Source organism: Manis pentadactyla, chromosome 1 (assembly GCF_030020395.1).
Source record: "Manis pentadactyla isolate mManPen7 chromosome 1, mManPen7.hap1, whole genome shotgun sequence".
NCBI classification, from domain to species: domain Eukaryota; kingdom Metazoa; phylum Chordata; class Mammalia; order Pholidota; family Manidae; genus Manis; species Manis pentadactyla.
In genome coordinates, this window is record NC_080019.1 from 17,595,851 (window position 1) to 17,614,995 (window position 19,145).

The following is a 19,145-nucleotide window of genomic DNA, read 5'->3' on the forward strand; positions in this document are numbered from 1 at the left end:
CATGGTTTTAGGTACACATAATTTTGGTAATATATTCAGATAGGTCAAAAAGCTAAGTATTTTTAACTATTGTTAAATCTTAGGTACAGTTAACAAAATGTATACATGATCAAACATATTCAGAAATCCCAAATTAACAACATATCCAAATTTGAGCTCTTTTTGTGGTTCCGATTGGAACAAATAAGAATTTAAGTAAAATCTTGTCTATATAATTACTTACTTGGCATTTATCTCCAACTTCATACTGTAAGCCAGCAGCAATGGAATAATCATGTTTTTGTTGAGCTGTAAACAATAACAGTATAATATCAAGTTGGCTTAATTATTTTGAAGTGCCACAAAGTAAATTTATGGAAAATGTAGATTTTTTAACTCACCTTGTTTGGACTTCAGCCAAATTTCATATTCCACATTCCTATAGACTGCTGGATTGAGTGACTTAAGAACTTTTCTAGACAAAGGAAGGCTAGGAGAATTCCCATTATTTTTCAGGTGCTAAACAAAGAAAGTCAGGAAATCTAGTCAACATAGAAATGCTCTTACAACATTTTTGTTTGAGACATATACATAAGTAAAATCAAATGGAGAAGAAAATTTCAAAAATTAGGAAGTCACCAAAAACTTCTTAGATGATCCCAACTATTGAAAATGTACCAGAAAAGAGAAAAAATTATAAAACTACAAATTCATGCTTTCTTATACCGAAAATTAAAAACATTTAAGAAAATACCTGGTCACTTGACAAAGCTTTAAATCCATTCACATCATTAGCAGTGGTAGTTTTACTCCTACAAAGGAAGAAATATGAACATAAGAGTACAAAAATGTGTTTGCATGCAATTAACTGATTGTAATCTCACATAAAAATCTCAAAAATCAGTTATATTCCAAAAAGTCAAAGCCAGATTCCAATGAGTTCATGCAAGTTTTAATGTTAAGAGTGTGTACATAGGTAGGTATGTGTTGTGTGTGTTTATGTATGTATATATAAAAGTCAAAGACTTTTATCAGTAATCCTTACTGTTCAGTCATCAAAAAAATAGACACAGAAATAAACTGTGAAATTTGGGGGTTATAACACATTCAATGTAAAAATTTCCTTTCAATATGTAAATGAGGGTCCATTAAACAAAACAATCCACTTCAACACATACCTACTCTTCACAAACTAAATTAAGTAATCAGTATGTTGATTAAGTCATCAGTATGGTAGGAAAAAAATGAGTTTTGAGACACAGGTTCAAATAATTAAAAAGTGGGATGAGACAAGTACTTGCTGAGATGTCTTTCTGAATAAAGAATTAAAAGTGATGAGACAGAAAACCATATGGCTATTTAGCAGTCTAGGCAAAAGGGACAGCAAGTGCAAAGACCCTGGAGTGGCCACAAGGCTAGAACAGTAATGGCAGGTTGAGTGGGAGATGGTGAAAGGTTACCTGTACTCTTCTGTCCTACAGTTCTTCCTTAATAAATCAACCTCTAGTCTTCAGGACAATCTCCAAGACTATACCCCTAAATGCAGCAATATTTAAGAGACTGCAAATATCTGGACTCTAAACTAAAAAAAGCACCCATAATTTCCAGTACTTCTGAATTGACCAGTATGAATTCAAGAAGAATCCAGGCACAAGAGTACAGTGACATCCTTGGTCTCTCTCTCATTACCACACTATGCCTTGATTATACAGCTAGCATTCTTCCCTAACTGAAACTTTGTCCTCCCTAAGTCAGACACACACAAGTAAAAAGAAATCTTAATAATACAGTGAAAAGTTAATTAGAAAGACTTCCCTGTTCCAAGGACTAAAATATACCATAAACAGAAAAACTGAGCATTACAACGCACACACCTTCCCCCTCATAAAATTCTCCAACTTCCTGGCCTTTATCCCATACTTCACCTACTTTACCCACCAACTGCCATCCTAGACCCAACTGTTGCTACAACTAGGAGCAGCAGGAGCAACCCAAGGGCATTGCTGGATGTGACCCAACCCACACGAAACACAGGCAGTAAGTTACAGCAAGCTAGTCATACTCTCTCCCAACTTCCCCTAAGCTTAACGACAGATCTTAATCAGACAGTGCTTGTAGAAGACCACATAGCACAATATCTATCTGTACAAAGTTAGTCTAGTCTAGGATTAAATTTACAATGGCAAGCCCAGGTTCTAAACTGATTGACTCATTTCTTTCTTAAAAATAAAGGGTAGTCAAGCAACTTTTCAATCAGAATCAGAAAAATTTAATTCAACAAATGCCTGGAATAACAGATAAAAGGATATATTTAACTATTTAATACAGAATTAGAAAGCTTAATTTCTTTCTCTAGTTCAGTTTTCACAACACATAACACCAAGTAAAACACTTTCACATTCTCATCATAAAAGAGTAATAATATACTTTTAGCTTTATTGGGAATGGAATAGGATTGGTTCTTAGGAGATATACAGTAAACTTCTCAATATTGTTGCTAAAAACTAATATACGTTGAACACAATATCCAGGAACTAGGCTACGCAGTTATATGTCATCTCATTTCATTCTTACAAATTCTCCCCTTCCAGGAAATACTAACACACCCTCATTTTAAAGCTACATAACTGAGGCTTCTTCATAAGTAACTCATTAACTAACCCAAGTTTAGTTAGTTGGCTGGAAGCAAGCCAGGATCGAAACCAAGTTTAAAGTGCTTAACCACTATCTTATACAACATGTGAGGAAAAGAAAAATAAGCCTTGGAGGCTCTAAGTTAAAAGGTGCTTATTCACAACCTAAACAAAGGCATTATCCAGAACTGTTCACATAACTATACCCCATTGGGATTTTTATCTAAAAAGAAAAACAGAATGTATTATATATAAGAAAGAAAACAGTTAAGAGAAAAGTCAAGGAAATCAAAATGGCCGTTTTTTCATTACTGGATATACAATAATTGACAAGTTAACTTTAAAACTTTACAATATACCCACACATACAGGTAGGACACATCTATCCTATACATGTGCATCTACGTCACACAGGAACAGATCCTTATTAACCAGAAACATAAAAAGAAATAGCCCAACAATACAACGCAGATAAAATTAATGGCAGGGAAAAAGAAACTTTACTGCAGATTGCTGTTTTAGCAACACCATAATACCTCAGCAGGTAAGGCAACTCCACACAGAAACATTTATTGAACTACTTCTTCAGCACTTACAAAGTTATTTTAGGACTTAAATTCATCTTACCTGCAACTGTCATCCTCTGAATCTGATACTTCACTGTTGTTTTCATCAGCTCCTTTAGAGGTGTCTAATTCCATCAAGATTTTACTAACATCAGTTTTAAATACCTTCTCATACAGCAATTCATAAAGGAGAGCTGCAATTAAAAAGAAGTGTTATGCAACATTAACTAATTTTATGCTCCAACATAAAACTGAGATTGTCTATTAGCAGGCTTCTAAAATCCTTACTAGACACCTGCAACAGCTTATGGTCTGTAATACAATTTAATTAGAAACTTACCTAGTTAGAGAGCAGCTAGAATTTCTGTCTGTGCAGTTAATTAGTTCGAAATCGTTACTGCCATTTTTAAAACCAACAGTTAACACAAAAATGTATCACAACTGTGAAACAAGTGTGATTACAGTACAAGCTAAACATGCATACTGAGCAATTGCTACATTTCACACTCTGTGCTGACCCTTTCAAAAGTTCGTGCACAACCAAGTATTATTATTCTAATAGTACAGATGAAGAAACTGAGAATGAGATGTCATATAACCTTAAGAGACTTGGATGGAAAACATTAAGAAACATTAATTGCTAAGAAAGAGGGTAACTTTTCAAAAGGACTAAAAAGAAACTATTGTAAAATATATTTTCAGAGACACTGAAGGAAGAAACGTTATTTAGTCAATACTTCTGCTTTAAAAAAAAGCATCTAGAAAATACAGAAATATTTATTACCAAATATTCAGAAACACCCCACACAGACACTTTAGGACTCTTGTTTGGTTTTATTACAGTGATCTTGATAAAAACAAGTGCACTAAGAATTCGCCAATGGGTGCTCACCCTCTAAATGAGTCCCTAAGAGACCTCTTTCTCATGAACTACCTTTCTCCCACACCCTGATTTCACCCAAACCACAAACAGTCAGTAGTACAGGAAAGGTAGGCTCCAGGAGCTATCCCTCTCGAAGCTGAAATGTCCCCATTTTGACTAACTGGGAAAGGAGGGAGACACAGCCCAGGATACAGACAGCTAAACATTCATGTATCAAAGGAGATAAAGGTAGGAAGAAAGGAACTACTGGAGCAGTAATTTTCAACTGGGGATGGAGCAGGGATTTCATCCTCCCAGGAAATATTTGGCAGAATCTGGAGGCATTTTTGGTTGTCACAACAGAAGAAACAAGGTTACAAACACAGACACCAGAGATAATACTAAACACCCTACAAGTCACAGAAGAGCCCCCACAATATAGAATTATCTGGCCCTAAATGTCAATACTGTCAAAGTTATGTAACCCTGCTCTGAACGAAATAAAATCAAGTGCTTGATTTACTCATTTAGATTTTCAAGCTTACACTTTCTGTGTGCTTTAAAAACACACGCAGAAATAACTTTGTATTTACAAGTCAAATTCTAATTACTAGCTCCTTTTTTTCCCAACTGAAACAACTTTTTATTATAGTATTTATATACTTTTGGTAACCTAAGGTTCTTAGAAACATCTTATACAACAAAACAGAGTATATTTGCCCTGACTTGTCTGCATTAAGACTGTATAGCTTAGGAATATAATTTCCTATGCAATCTCAACAGTGATACTTACACTGACACATAGCAGAGCTCTCTTTATACTTTATGGGATAGACAATATCATAATGATTTCCATTTGAAAAACACAGTAACACCTAAAAGGGAAAAATAAAGGGTATCTTTTAGCCCTTCATAAATGGCATACACAACGTCTATCTCCAGTATCTTTGAGTTACTAGTAAACTTCCAAATAGAAAATGAGTATTTTAGGAGCAACATGAAGCTCCAGTGTGGTCAACTACATACATTCACATGCAGAAGTGTACACAGGAATTAATCCAAAAAGTTCTATTTGGGGAAATGCTTATGGGGTCATCAAAAACACACACAATATATGAAAACAACATGATTTCAACTACTTAAGAAAACAAGAGAGTTAAAAGACTAAGAAAACATTCCAGAAACTTATTGTTTACTTCTGAGAGGCAGAATCAAAGTTAAGTATTTTCTGCTTCTTTACAGTTTTAAGTAATTTCTCTAAATAATCAATTATTTATGCAAGCAAAAATTCACACTGATTTTTTTTACATTAAGTCATATTCCAAAAATTCAAGTAATTGGAATGGCCAGATCCAAAGCCAAGTACCTTGGAAACCCCCAATCCTTACAAAGGTAGTAATTCACTCAACCCTCTCCCTTACATAACAACAAGACACTACAACTTGGCCTGGATCATTTTAAAATAGCTAGTCAAGACAAAGTTCTCTTATAATCAATCAGTTCAGTTTTATTTTTTCTTTCTAGGCTTCATGTAATTTTCCAGTTGTTTCTGCTTTGTAACTAGATAATAACACCTCAACCAATAATTTATCTCTATAATGGGAAATACATCACAATCATCAAAATATTTCTGGATGTAATGACAGAACCTACTTTAGTAAGTTACTATTTAATGTTTACACTGATATAAAACAGTAAATGGTCTCGGAAATCTATATACACTTGTATCTCAGTTTTTTTTCCTCTAGTGAAATGTTATGATGTTAACACAGTCATTTGTGGGGAAAAATCAATACAAATTAGTAAGACTCAGTAATTAACAGGAACTTTAAAAAACTCAGTATCATAAACTTCAAACCAGAAATATTCCAAAAATTCACTTAAATGTAACAGCTTAAGGGTCACTTAAAAATTATAGCTTAAGAGGCAACAACTGAGTGGTTCTTTTACTTAAATCATTTAGAAACACTTAGAAAAATTCTTACCTTTTCAGGAAAATTATTTTCGGTTACTTGTGAAGGAGAAACGTTTGGTTCCCGATAAATTATAAAATCTTTCCTGAAAATAACATTGAGAAATTAACTTCTTATGGAATACATTTCATGATTTGAGATTTAATCATGCATTTTTTCATTCATTCATTTATTTGCCTAGTGTGTGCAAAGCAGTGTTCTAGGCACTACACATACAGCAGTAAGCAAAAGAGAATAATGGAATAACCAAGTTGTAAAATACCTACTTAGAAAGTAAAATTTTAAATATATGTAACTTCAAATATAATTCTAAAAGATATAATTCAAAAACACAGAAATTGTGAAAATAAAATTTATAAAGACATATCAGAAAGAGAAAGTAACAGCATTCACCTGTTCCTCTAACAGGCTAAGATAATAAAATTGGTAATAACGGTGTTTTGCTCTTTCTAGTAGCTATTCAATGCTACTGGTTAAGTGATATAGCTTACAGGCCTCAAAAAATTTCTGTACTCCTTTCCAAAAGTATTTTGAGAATTAAGATTTCTAAAAGTTGATGTATCTAAATGTCAAAATCTAACTGATAAAACTAAAAAAAAACAAAACCTTAAAAAATGATGCTTCACAACCAATGCATGAAATTGCTTTGCTATTTTTAAAGTTTTAGTGTAATGAACTATACTAATTTCCCACTGACTTCATTTTTGTTTAATTAGTGTTTACCTGTACATAAGAGAAAGGGCACTTATTTCCACTTGTCCAACCCATTCCTGTATTGAAGGAAAAAAATTGGCACATAAGCGTCTCCCATTTTTTACAATATACCTCTACATAATACCTTAATACATAACTTTATACAATACACCTAAGCTAGAAAAGCTCATTATTAGTACTGCAAATATTATAAAAACATTTATGTAAAGCAGGTTATTATACTAAAAAGCAACCCAAGTCTGTTGCAAAAATCATTAGTCATGAAGTGGAATGGCATGATATATGACCATAAAATGTTTTTTAGATATTAAATGGAAGCAGAACTCAGGAATCAAAAGGGATGAAAAGGGGCAGAAGGTCTCTTATCTTCAGAGTGATTGAAGGTACAAAGAAAGCAGTGTTCCAAAAACCATTGTGAAATGAGACAGAAATTCTATAGTCCTAAAGGAGTTACTTTAAGTCTTCAAACTTTTTAGGAAAAATGACCAGTATATACCGAAATTTAAAATATCTATATACTCTTTGACCCAGAAGTTCAACTTCTACCAATTTATCCTAAAGATGTATTTCATATGTCCACAAGTATATATAAACAAGTATGTTCACTATAGCTATTTGTAAGCTAAAAAAAAAATTTTTTTTAAGCCCTAAGATTCCACTAATAGAGAAGGCATAATTAAATATTTTGGGGTCATCTATACTAAGTATGGAACAACATGCAATCCTTAAAAAGAATGAGGTAAACCCATACGCACTGACTTGGAAAGATCACTCAGACTATGAAGTATAAAAAGTTAAGTCATAGTAAAATAATCCTACTGTATTAAACAGACAGAAAGGTACATTTAATATGTATTCATATGTGCACAGAAAGAAGACTGGAAGGATACATCCTAAATTGGTATCAGAAAGGGAATTCAAGATGAGAGAAAATGAAGGAGTTTTCACTCTTCACTCTCCGTTAAATCTTTTACACCATGAGAAGAGAATGTACCTATACTAGTGAAACTAGTAAACACTTAACACCAGAAGTCACTAAAATAATAAGCCATTGGTTAAGTGAATACTGTCACTTTTTCCTCAAAAGAAATTTGAGATAAGGAAAAGATTTTAAGCAATGTTTTGACCACACACAAAGCATCTTTTCCCCAGAGATTTTTCACTTCAATAGTTAAAAGTTGGCCCTGGTTTTCAAAATGAAAATGGGTGTCATATATTAAAATAGATATCTTAAAATAGGCCTCTGCCTAATAATCATGGCTTCTCATAAAGTGCTACAAGCAACACCTTCTAGTGCAGATTAAATCCTTCACTGAAACCAGTCAGCAGAGATCACAAACACAAGCTGCACCTTCTTTATGCAAAATATGTTACATCACTTTAAAAATTATTCTACTGGTGGTGTCAAGAAAATACTACTTCTTAAATTATGTACCATTTTATAAGTATTTAATCTTCAGAATAAATCTAGTTGTAATCTAGTTAAGTAAATAATGGCTATCTTAATCTTGTCTTCTATAACCAGGGTCAATTTTAAATTATAAAAAAAAAATCTAGTTCTAACACCGTCTTCCACCTTAAGGCTTTAAAATTTGTTACTGGGCACTTTTTTGATATTTGATATTATTTCCTTATTGCGGGTTAGAATAAAGCAATTCTGCAAAATCTATTTTAACTAATGAACTATCCTATTTTCTTAAATGTTCTTAAATAGGCATCAAAAGCAAACTTTTCTTCCTCATTAGAAACTATTAAGAAATGAAAAGACAAGATACAAATTGGAAGAAAATATTTGCAAACTATATATCTAATACAGAACTTATATCTAATATAAAGAATCCATAATTCAAAACAACCAACGTAATAAAAAATGGGCAGAATCTATGAACAGACATTTCACTAATGAAGATATATGAATGGCAAATAAGCACATGAAAGATGCTTGACTTTATTAGAGAAATGCAGTTAAAATCACCACTAGATACCAACTCTACTACACAACCACTAAGACTGCTACAATTTAAAAGTCTGACAGTACCGAGTGCTGATAAAGATGTAGAGCAACTGGAATTCTCATATACTGCTATTGAGAAAGCAAAATAGCATAGCCACTTTGGAAAACAGTTTGGCAACTTCATTATGTTAAACACACATTTACCATAAGACCCTGCATTAATCCAAAAGAAAAGACTTATTTATAAGCAAATATTCTTAGCAGCTTTAATCATAACAGTCCAAAACTGGAAAGAACCCAAATACCCAACTGGTAAATGGATAAACTGTAGTACATCCTTACAACAAACAAGCAGTCAGCTAAGAAGGAACAAACTACCGATACACACGACATTGATGAATCTTAAAATATTTCGATTGTACTAACTGAATAATAAACCAGAACTTAAGACTACAAGCTACACCGTTCCGTTTATATGCATCTAGAAGAGGCACAACTCAGAAAGCATACCAGTGGTTGACAAGAACCAAAGGGTGGAGAAAGGGACTTAACCGTAAAAAGGGCAAAAACTTTTGGGAGCAATGGAAGTGTCCTACATATTTGTGGTGGTGGTTACACAACTCTACACATCTGTCAAATCTCATCACATTACACACTTAAAAGTAGTGAATTTTATTGTATGTCTATTTTACTTCAGTAAAACTGATAAAAATATATAATTGCACAAAGTTTAAAACATTTTTCAAAATGCTACACTGGTATTTTAGGTAAAAGGATAAAGACACCTTCTCTGAGAAGTGGATGAAGTAATGGAGTTTATCCATCAGCTGTATTTCTCTGTTTCATACATCCCATATAAGTAGGGAGAAAAAGAAATGAATGAAAACATAAATATTTGTTGCTATAAAAAAGAACAACTGTTTGGAAGGTGTCTAAAACATCTGGAGAACAGGTTTGATGAGACAAGAGGGAGGTGTTGTTAACAATAAAAACAACTGGCCAGTCAGCAGCGCCCTGGGAAGGAGTCCATAGCAACTTTCCCTCCATTCTCTCCCGCAGACCTCCAGTCAGTCAGTTCAGTTCACACCACCTCAATTCTCCCTCTGTACAGTTCTCTCCACTCCCATTACGTCTATCCTTTCTCAGAGCCTCACAGTCTGATAGCCAGAACTGCTTCACAAGGAGTATTGGTAAAATAACATTGAGGGGGTTGTTTGAATTAAAAAATTATTAAGTCTTTTATTTTCTACATAGAAGTTAAAAATCACCAGTGACATTACTACCTAGAAATAAGGACTGTTAACACACTCGTTTATCTTTCCTATCTGTTAAATACAATGTTATATGGGCTTAACATTCATTCAACGCATAGAGAGCAAGCAGGCACCCCAAACTGAAAGCTAACAAACGGAGTTCCAAAGGCAAAAAATACACAATCCTTGCCTTCAAAGATGCTTAAAACTAAGATGAAAAAATATAAACTTCAAGAAATGAATTTGTGACCATGGTATGTGGGAAAACCTCAATCCTGACATCATTTAAATAAAAATGTACTCAGGAGTGGATTTAGCAGAAAGGCCTTCAGAGGCTATTTGTCTCCAAAACTATTGGTATAATACTATACTTGTAAACTTTTTTTATACTTTAATACAGTGTGCACATTTTTCCATGTAGTAAACAATTCTTTTTTTTAAACCATTGCAACTGGTCTTCCTGCCTCTGTCTCACCTGCCTCCCAACCATCTTTATATATAATGTTCTCTGATCAACCATGCAGACTGTCAACAAAAATGCCAGGCACTCTTTTTGGTTAACAGTGTGAACAATATGCACTTCTTGCTTGAGAAAAGTTGAAAGGCTTCCCAATGCCATATTTCCAGGCCCCAAATACACAGACATTAATTCAGGTCTGGAATATAGGCCAGTATTCCAGTATTGTAAAAATCTGCATTTTTACAATCACCTCTGGTACTATTAATACAGATGTTCTGTAGTCACACCTTGAGAAATGCTACCTTAAAGCATAAGCTCCAAACTACTGACCCTAGCACTGGTGGCTCTCCCATGACCCGGTCCACAGTCTGCCCTCTGACTTTTTTCTCACTACTTCCTTCGCTTGCTCCATGCTCCACACAAACTGAACTGCCTTCTAAATCTGCCTTGATCACAATTTTTTCACTATCAGGAACTAACCCTTCACCCCAGGCATTTCTTCATCAGAATCTATTCAGACTTCAAATGCCAACTCACTCTATCTTTGCCAACCCAGCTAGAAATAAAACTGAATATCTATAATTCCATATATATACTTCTTAGGACACATACTATCTTACTTGTAATAAATATTAGATACTCTTCCCTACAGAGCAACTCCTGAGAACCACGACCAAATCCTAGTTAACTCTGCATCCTCAAGGGCCTGACAATTCGTGGCCCACAAGTACTCAGATTAATATTGGGAAATCAAATGGAGACACCAACTGTTAACCAAACACCCTGTTCTTATGTTATTATTCCCTTTTATCTCTACCTTACTCTTACTCCTTAGTGTCTTCCTTTGCTAATGTCATCTTAAGCTTAACAGTGATCCTCTGAGAATGACAGAACATTCTACATGGCATTCTGTAATATCTGAATTTTTATAGGGAGACTACTAGTTTTATAAACAGGAAAAAAAATAGAATTATTATTTTTAACACCAACATGACTGAGAAAGTGTAGCAGTGGGACTTGGGGAAGTGCTATCCTTTTACTCTTAATAGTCTCTTCCTCCTTCTTCTCAAGCTGACCTTGAGAAATAGAACATCTGTAAAAGCCTATCTTCTCAATTGCCTAAGGAAACCATCAAATCTTGCACTGTCCACCAAGCCCCATACACATACCAACACAGCATCCTGAAAAGCATCACCAATGTTATTTTAGGTCTTTTATGTACGTTCACATGCCATTATGACAAAGATAAAGATATCACGACTCTGTCCTTAGTGAAGCAACATCCTGTGCACAGCTCCAACTGTCCTCCAGTTAAATGCTACATAAAATGAGCAACTAAGAAATGTTTGTAAGAAAACAGGATAATTCACTGTAACCTCTCCATGCACTGCAATATTAATCTTACATTTAATTAAGTCTGAATACATTATTTGAATACATAAAAAAACAGAAATAGAAAATTACTGCATACCTGTGGATTTTCCAAACGTTTTAAATAGTCTTCAAATGACCCTTCTATAAACTGGAGGAAAAAAAAATTAGCCTCTGCATTGCTATACAAACCTTGGATGCATCAAGTTATACACACATAAAAAATCTCATTATGAAAATATACACAAATCATTAAGTAAAGATCATAAACATACAAAATACTCTGAATAAGAAAACGTTAGAAAGGTTTCCTAGACAGGACCTGGATGGGCACAGGGATCATGCAGTAACAAGAGGCAGTGAGAGCACTGTGCTGGGAAGACAGGAGCAATCTGGCCAGCTGGGCAACTTGGCAGAGCAGGAATTCAACTGGACACCTGTTTATAGAGGACTTTTGAGCCAGGACTTTCAGACTGAGGGAGAAGGCAATTCAAGGTCACTGCAGGTGACTTTATGAACAGAGAAATTATATGATAAATGCAGCACTTTAGGATTAATTTAGTAATGGCCAAGGCATAGAAGAGAAAGAAAGAAACACTAGCTAAAAAATACTTGTTTATTAATACAAATGAGTATTTGAATATTCACTGCCTGTTAAGGTCAGTTATACTATAATGCTAAAGATATTTGGAAGAATCAAGATTTTTCTAATACAGCTTGCTTCATTGTTAGTTTAACATAAAAACTGAGATTAGTCAAGCTATGTGACGGTTTTTGTTTTTCTCACAGAGAACGCACTAACTGAGAAACGCTCTAAAAGACATTTGTCTGAAACACCAAATTCAACATTATTTAAATGACAGTCACAGCCAGTTTTGCAAAGTGATACACTTAAAGACATTAAAGTACACTCCCCAGTCTATAAAAATCTTTTAAACACCCATGGACTTTTTAAGATTGAAATTACTTCTTTTATAAATCATACACTGTCAAATTCCTAAAAGGTATCTTAAGTTCCCACCCAAAATAACTACATATTTTAAATACTCACCAATCAGAAGCTACTGTTCTGTATTTACAGACTTAAAGAAGAGTCTGTAAATGATTATTTATAAGTGAAATAAATATAGGTGATTATTTACAGACTTAAAAAAAAACCCACAATATCATTTAAAGTTGGAAGACACCTAAATGATGTTCTGACACAAACCTGCATCCAATCTGAGATTCTCCTTTCTAATCAGAGAGTATCCAGCTAGGCCCTGACTACATGTGAGTAACAAGGAACACCCCTAACTCCCATGACAGCCTTTTCCAATTCTGCCCAAGAAAAACTATTAGTAGGTCCTTATTATAAGGAAAATGAAACTTTCCCCCTTAGAACTTTCAACCTCTGATCATACCTCCTAAGAATGTAAGGGCTAAATAAATACATGCAAAGCACTTAAACAATGACTGGCACATAGTAAACACTCGACTAATGTTAGCAATTTCCACTACTGTCAACAGTTTTATCCTCTGGGGCCAATAATAGTGATTAATTTACTTTTAAGTTCTTCAAATACTTAAAGGCTACTTCTCCTCCCCCTCTCTATCACCTACCACCACACCCTAATACTCTCTCATCTAGGTTCCACGTTACCAATTTTGTTTTGTTTTTTTATGAAACAAGTTCTCGAATCTCCTACAAGCAGGTAACTCTCCTTCCTGGGATAAATTACATGTCCATCATAACATGGCACCGAAGAAAACATTACCAGTAATAATACTTCGCTTGAATATAGTAATACCAACTCAAGAGCATATCCAAACTAAGATCTATTTGCAAATAAGTCAATTCTAACATTTAACAGGTGAAGTGTCAATGTTCTTTTGACATTCAATGGGGGAAAATACCATTGGAAGTTGTCATGACATAATCTAGATCATAGTACCAACGAGTAAATCCTATAAGGCTTGAGGTAAAATGAAAATAGGCCACCATGGCATCTTATTTCACAGCCTACTATGTACTACAAAGAAAATTAGAGAAGTTGTTATACAATGTTTTATTAACTATTAATCATTATTTACATAAGTACAGTGTTCTGACATGTGATTCATGATGATGAACCTCAAAAATTAAAAACCAGTGTGTGCCTTCTGATAAAATTAAAGGTTCAGTATTAGCTATATGCAGCATATTTTTTATACTCCAGGTCTGAAGGTTTTTTAATTCATAGGGGGAATACCAATCACAGAAAACTATTAGCCACAACACCCAATTCCTTGACCATGTCAGACAAAGCACACTCTTAATATGTAAGGATCCTGCCCAAGTTATCCTTCCATTCTCCACAGCTCGGTGTCTCTCATCTGTCATAATAAGATGTCTAAATGTCTGAATAAATGAACACCACAAAATGGCCTAAAAGCAAATCACAAATGAATATAACTGGATTTAAATTCAATAAAACAGTTCTTTTTTTATAAGGGTTATTTTCATAACCTACAGTAAGAGCCAGCCTGTGCAATTCCCACCAGACCACTTATAAAGGCTGAAATGTAAATGCAAGTCAAGACATCATTGCATGTTTAAAATTACAAACTACCTCTTCAAATTTCTCTCTGTTCTCTCGTAGATAGTGAATACAGGCCATTCTGACTTCAACATGGCGAGACTGAGAGTGCAATACCTAAAAAAAAAAAAAAAGCTATTAAGCATTTTGGTAAACGAAGACTTGAGTTACTCTTTCACACAAACGATAACCTCACAACCAATGGACATCAGTCTCCATTTCCCTTTCCATAATTTCTAGATCTTTACATTCCCAATTCTTCCTCTAACCACAGAAATAATGTAACATATACAAATAGAAGTATTTCTTAATTCAGATGTCATTCTATAAAGAGCTTCTTACCATTTCTCCTTCAGGTCACTACATTACTCCCTTTAAGGAAACTTTGTCAACTTAAGACACTTTCTAGGCCAGCCCTCTACTCTAAGTCTGCTCTTCGCAAAGCAGGGCTAACAGAATCCCTGTTACACAGTGCTTAGCATCATCCTATGCTTGATGGAAAAGAGAAGAGGCAACTTCAACAGGAAATCTCTTTGATACTTTAAGCCCGTAAGATTCCTTTTTCCCAGTAATTTTGAATTACTAGCCTGATGTAGAAATTTAAGTCCACTGTGGTTTCAGAAAAACTAAGCCATGTATTCTTAAATCCTCAGTTGTCAGACTTAAACGAATCTTGAAAGAACATCCAAATAAGCAGCACATAGGATATAAACATGTTGCTATGTGTTGTCATCACAATAGCCTTGAAACTTGCTCTTCTGCCCAAAATCTTTTCTTTAAAGCACTACCCAAAATAAGTCACACTGCAACGATGATCCAAATTCTCTCACTTTGTAGACTCTGTATTCTTTTGTTAAACTGGTTCAACAAAAGGATAACTTACTGGCATTCTGTCTCTGAATTCCAAAGTTTTGATTTCAAATTATCAGGAATCCTTTGGCTAGCCTCCAATATTTTTAACTGCCATGCTTAAAAGAGGAGATTAAAATTATTTCCTATTACTAGGTATCTCCAGTAAAGGTGTTCATGATACCCCTGAAGGGTCAAGGTGGGAGTTAAAAAAAAACCCTAGGACATTTAAAATAACCACATCTCAAACTACTAAAAAGGATCCTTGGGAATTTATATTAATATAAAGTAACTTTGAGTGACTCAACCTTATGTTCAGGGTAAGCAGAGAAAAGGAAAGCTCCGATTGCCGGTCTTCCACAGTCAAGGCTCATTTACACCCACAGAACCAAAGGCACAACTCTCTTGACAGCCAGTATGTCCCTTTACATTGATTGAGATACATGGAAGATGCACTAGCTGAGGTTTGCAATGAGTTTGTTTTCAATATACTAGCTGGCTTTCAACCTGGATGTAGCTACATGCTATCTTGGGAACAATTAAAAAGCATCCTGCACTGGAAGGGCTCTCCCCATGTAAAAATAACCACGACACAATTTTTTTGCCAATTCAACAAATAACGTTTAGCAACACCTTCTTTCACAGAAGATATGTTAGACATATCTAGACTATATGAATCAGGGTATTATTAGTTTGAGTAAACCACACGGACATCTGATAGGGCTTTCCTACCATTAGCAAAGTGAAGCTGTTCTTAAAGACATCTACCTAGCAACAGGTGGCAGACAGAAGTGAAGAAAGCTTATTTCCCATTAAAAACAATGACAGGACTATCTCATCTTTTCTCCACTTTTAACGAAGATTTTATTTGCACATGATATCTGAACCTTTTACTCAGAAGCAAAACTCTCAAAAACCTCAGTGAAGAATGGGGGGCTAGTGCTTTACAAAGCCAAGCACTACAAGAGAAGGCTACATGGCAACTGTTTAAAACGTATAGCACTGCACAAGTTCAAGGACATTCAGGAAGAACTCAAATGGTATGAGAAACATATTTGCAAATTATTATATACTTGAAAATAAGGAAGTAGGAGACTTTCCAGTCTTCACTTTCAACAAGTTAGTGATAAGCACCGGGAAAGGAGAGACACTGCTTTAGCAAATCCTCTAAGAGTGTCCTATTTTTAGCTCCATGGCCACAGAGCTGATTCAGGTCAGGCCTCCTGCAGAGTGTAAAAAGGGAAGGGCCTAACTAAATCAAGTAATTTGGAGGGAAAGACTACTCCTAATTCCAGTCTCCTCTCCCCAACCAAGACTGTCATTTAGATTGCTAATTCTCACTCTTTGTTAGACACAATAAATTATTTTGATATTATTGGAGAAATTGTTGGCAAAAAAAGTAAATACTGTGTACTTACTTTTAAAGGGCAGCCTGAGGTTAGTGTTACCCCCTCACCCACACATGCGCAAACACATACTTTGCATTTGGCCGTGAAGGCTATACACACAGTCCTCATCTGCACAGGAGGTGTCCTGCCCCAGAATTTATGGTATTAAGCTTTCTGAACTCAGTATACAAAAAAATTAAGAGTGGCTTAATTGGAGGTGGTATTCTCTTGCACCTAACTTAAATCCCACCACAAGATAACAATAAAAAGTGTTATCTGATGTTGAGTGCTTAGTGTTAACTAGCTCTTTCTACTTAAAAATAGAGATCCCACTACAATAATAGAGGCTACTGCATAATCAAGTTCACCAATTATCTACAGCTAGTAATACTGAAATCAGACACAGGAGGATCTGGTAATTTGCAATTCCAGATATTTCTATTCGTTTCTACCTCCTTACTTACCACTCTTGCTACAGCTAATAGTCCGTATAAATAGGAAATTTACTCTGCTTCTGAAGGTGCTGGGGCAGGCAGCCTGAGGCAGAGGAAATAGCACAGATGGAGATACAGAAAATTCACAAATGGAACAGACTGTTTATCTACTAATAGTAAAGAGTGGGGTGGGTGTGTGAACATATCCCACAAGAACACTGGAACATCCTTAATTTCTAAAAATGAGAGAAATCGAATGAACTGAAAAAGCTCGATTTGGGGAGCTTTATAATGTTTGAATGGTAACGCCTGTAACATAATGCAAAGGTTTGTACCAACTGAATCAACTCCTGGTTTTTAAAAAAAAAAAAATTTTATCCAGGGATGTGAAAACATTGGCTGGACTTTCGATGTTGAAAAAAAATGAGAATAGACTGGTCTACAGATGTTAAGTCAAACATTTACTCACAAACAGAAAACTTCAAAGCTAATTAGCCTTCAAAAAAGGTGAGAAAAACAGAAACATAAAAACTCTACAGGAGGGGAGAAAAGAGGGGTGTATCTTAAGCCACAGAAAAGCAAACTGTGAAAGGTATGTATGAAATATACACCAGGGCAGTAACGCGAAACTTTTATCCTTTTATTTCAGCAGCTATTTTTCAATATAAGATCAGCTTGTTTGGGGTTTTTTTTACTGTATACCTACCAACAGCACAGTGTTATATAACACGGAATAAGCTCTCTTACAAACAAAAATCAAAAACACCTCCTGAGCAACTGTGTTAGAATGTGATTCTAACCATCCAATGGGAAAAACTGGGTCAAGAAAGGCCCAGGGAACACCCGTATATACTTTGTCTACTACCAACACACCAAAACAGTAAATTGTTCTTCCTATACCTACATACTGCCTTACAGAGAAAAATAAAGTGTGGGCTCTATTCAAAGACAACTCTTTTAGTACATTCTGAATGTTTAAAAGGCCAGCTTTACCAACTGCACATTTATCCCCTCCTGATTCAAGTGGACCTCGGCGGGCTTGACTACCCTATATTCCAAAGTCCAGTAGGAGAAAAAAAATTAAGTTCTACGAGTAAAGTCTGGCGCACCGCCGCCTCTAGTTAAACATTTGGTTTACCGGTGTGAACGCTGTACTTACAATACGAATAGACGGTGAATGCGGAAGAAAATGGGAGAATATTTCAAGTCCCCAGCAATCCACGAACTGCAAAAGTTCTGAACAGGCCTCACAGGTTGCCCTCATTACCTCTTCAACAGCAGGGACGCCACCCAGTTAATATACGGGTTTTTAAGTTTCGATTTTCAGCTTCCAGACCCAGGGCAGAGTCCCGATCCGGCGCTACCGTGGGCCGCTGTGAGGACAGCGGGGCCACGCGCAGCCCCGGACGTGCGCGGCCGGACAGCGGCCCGCCGCCGCCTTCCCACCCGGCCCCGCCGCTCGCCTCACAGGCTCTCCTCGCCCCGTTACCTGCTCCGCCACGGCCCGGAACAGGCACGACCCGTCCTTCGCGACCAGTTTCCGATACAAGCCCAGTTTCCGCAGATAGGCGTCCATGGACGTCGCGTCCTCGCGGCACCCCGTGCCGCCCTGGTCCCCGCCGTCTGGGGCGCCGACGGCCGCCTCCATGTTGTGGGTCCTGCTGCAGGCCGGGCGCGGCGCGGGTTAGCCCCACATGGCGGCGCCACGGGCTCCTCGACGCCCCGGCCTCGGACGGGCGGCGGCTCCGGCTCGGGCTCCGCGGGCGGCGGCAAGCGGCGGTGGCGGCGGCCCGAAGCGGCGGCCCGCGCTCTCCTCGCGCATAAGGAAGGCCTGCCTAATGCATGGCTGGGCGCACGCGGCCGCCTCCCGCGGCGCCACGCGCCAAGGGGGAAGCGGGGGAAAATTAAAAGAAACCCCAAGAGTGAGAAGTTACTTCCCGGTGGCCTCGCTGCCCGGCTCAGGAACAGGCCCGGCCGGGGGTCGTCGCCCACACAAGTTTCCTCGACCCGACTGGTGTGAAGCGAGGAAACCCCCGCGCCTCGCTTGCGCGGGGCCGGCTCAGGTGAAGCGAGGCCTGCTTCTCCCGCGCGCTCTTCACACTGGGAGCCGATGAAGCCCCAAGAGAAAGACGCCGCTTTCGTTTCCCCACC

General features: G+C 36.5%; 1 protein-coding gene across 2 annotated transcripts in view; it reads right to left on the reverse strand.

Annotated features, from left to right (window-relative positions):
- The window catches only part of OTUD4 (OTU deubiquitinase 4), a 39,040-nt gene extending 20,268 nt beyond the window's left edge, over nt 1–18,772 (reverse strand). For both annotated transcript variants that reach the window (XM_036888945.2, XM_036888942.2), the window contains exons 1-10: nt 18,484–18,772; nt 14,357–14,440; nt 11,866–11,916; nt 6,737–6,783; nt 6,026–6,098; nt 4,834–4,915; nt 3,240–3,372; nt 734–791; nt 381–498; nt 224–288 (exon numbers count right to left, since the gene is read on the reverse strand). In XM_036888945.2, coding sequence (XP_036744840.2) covers nt 224–288; nt 381–498; nt 734–791; nt 3,240–3,372; nt 4,834–4,915; nt 6,026–6,098; nt 6,737–6,783; nt 11,866–11,916; nt 14,357–14,440; nt 18,484–18,642 — 870 coding nt within the window. In that variant the 5' untranslated portion in view covers nt 18,643–18,772. The remainder of the gene's footprint in view (nt 1–223; nt 289–380; nt 499–733; nt 792–3,239; nt 3,373–4,833; nt 4,916–6,025; nt 6,099–6,736; nt 6,784–11,865; nt 11,917–14,356; nt 14,441–18,483) is intronic.
- Nucleotides 18,773–19,145: the final 373 nt, after the last annotated feature.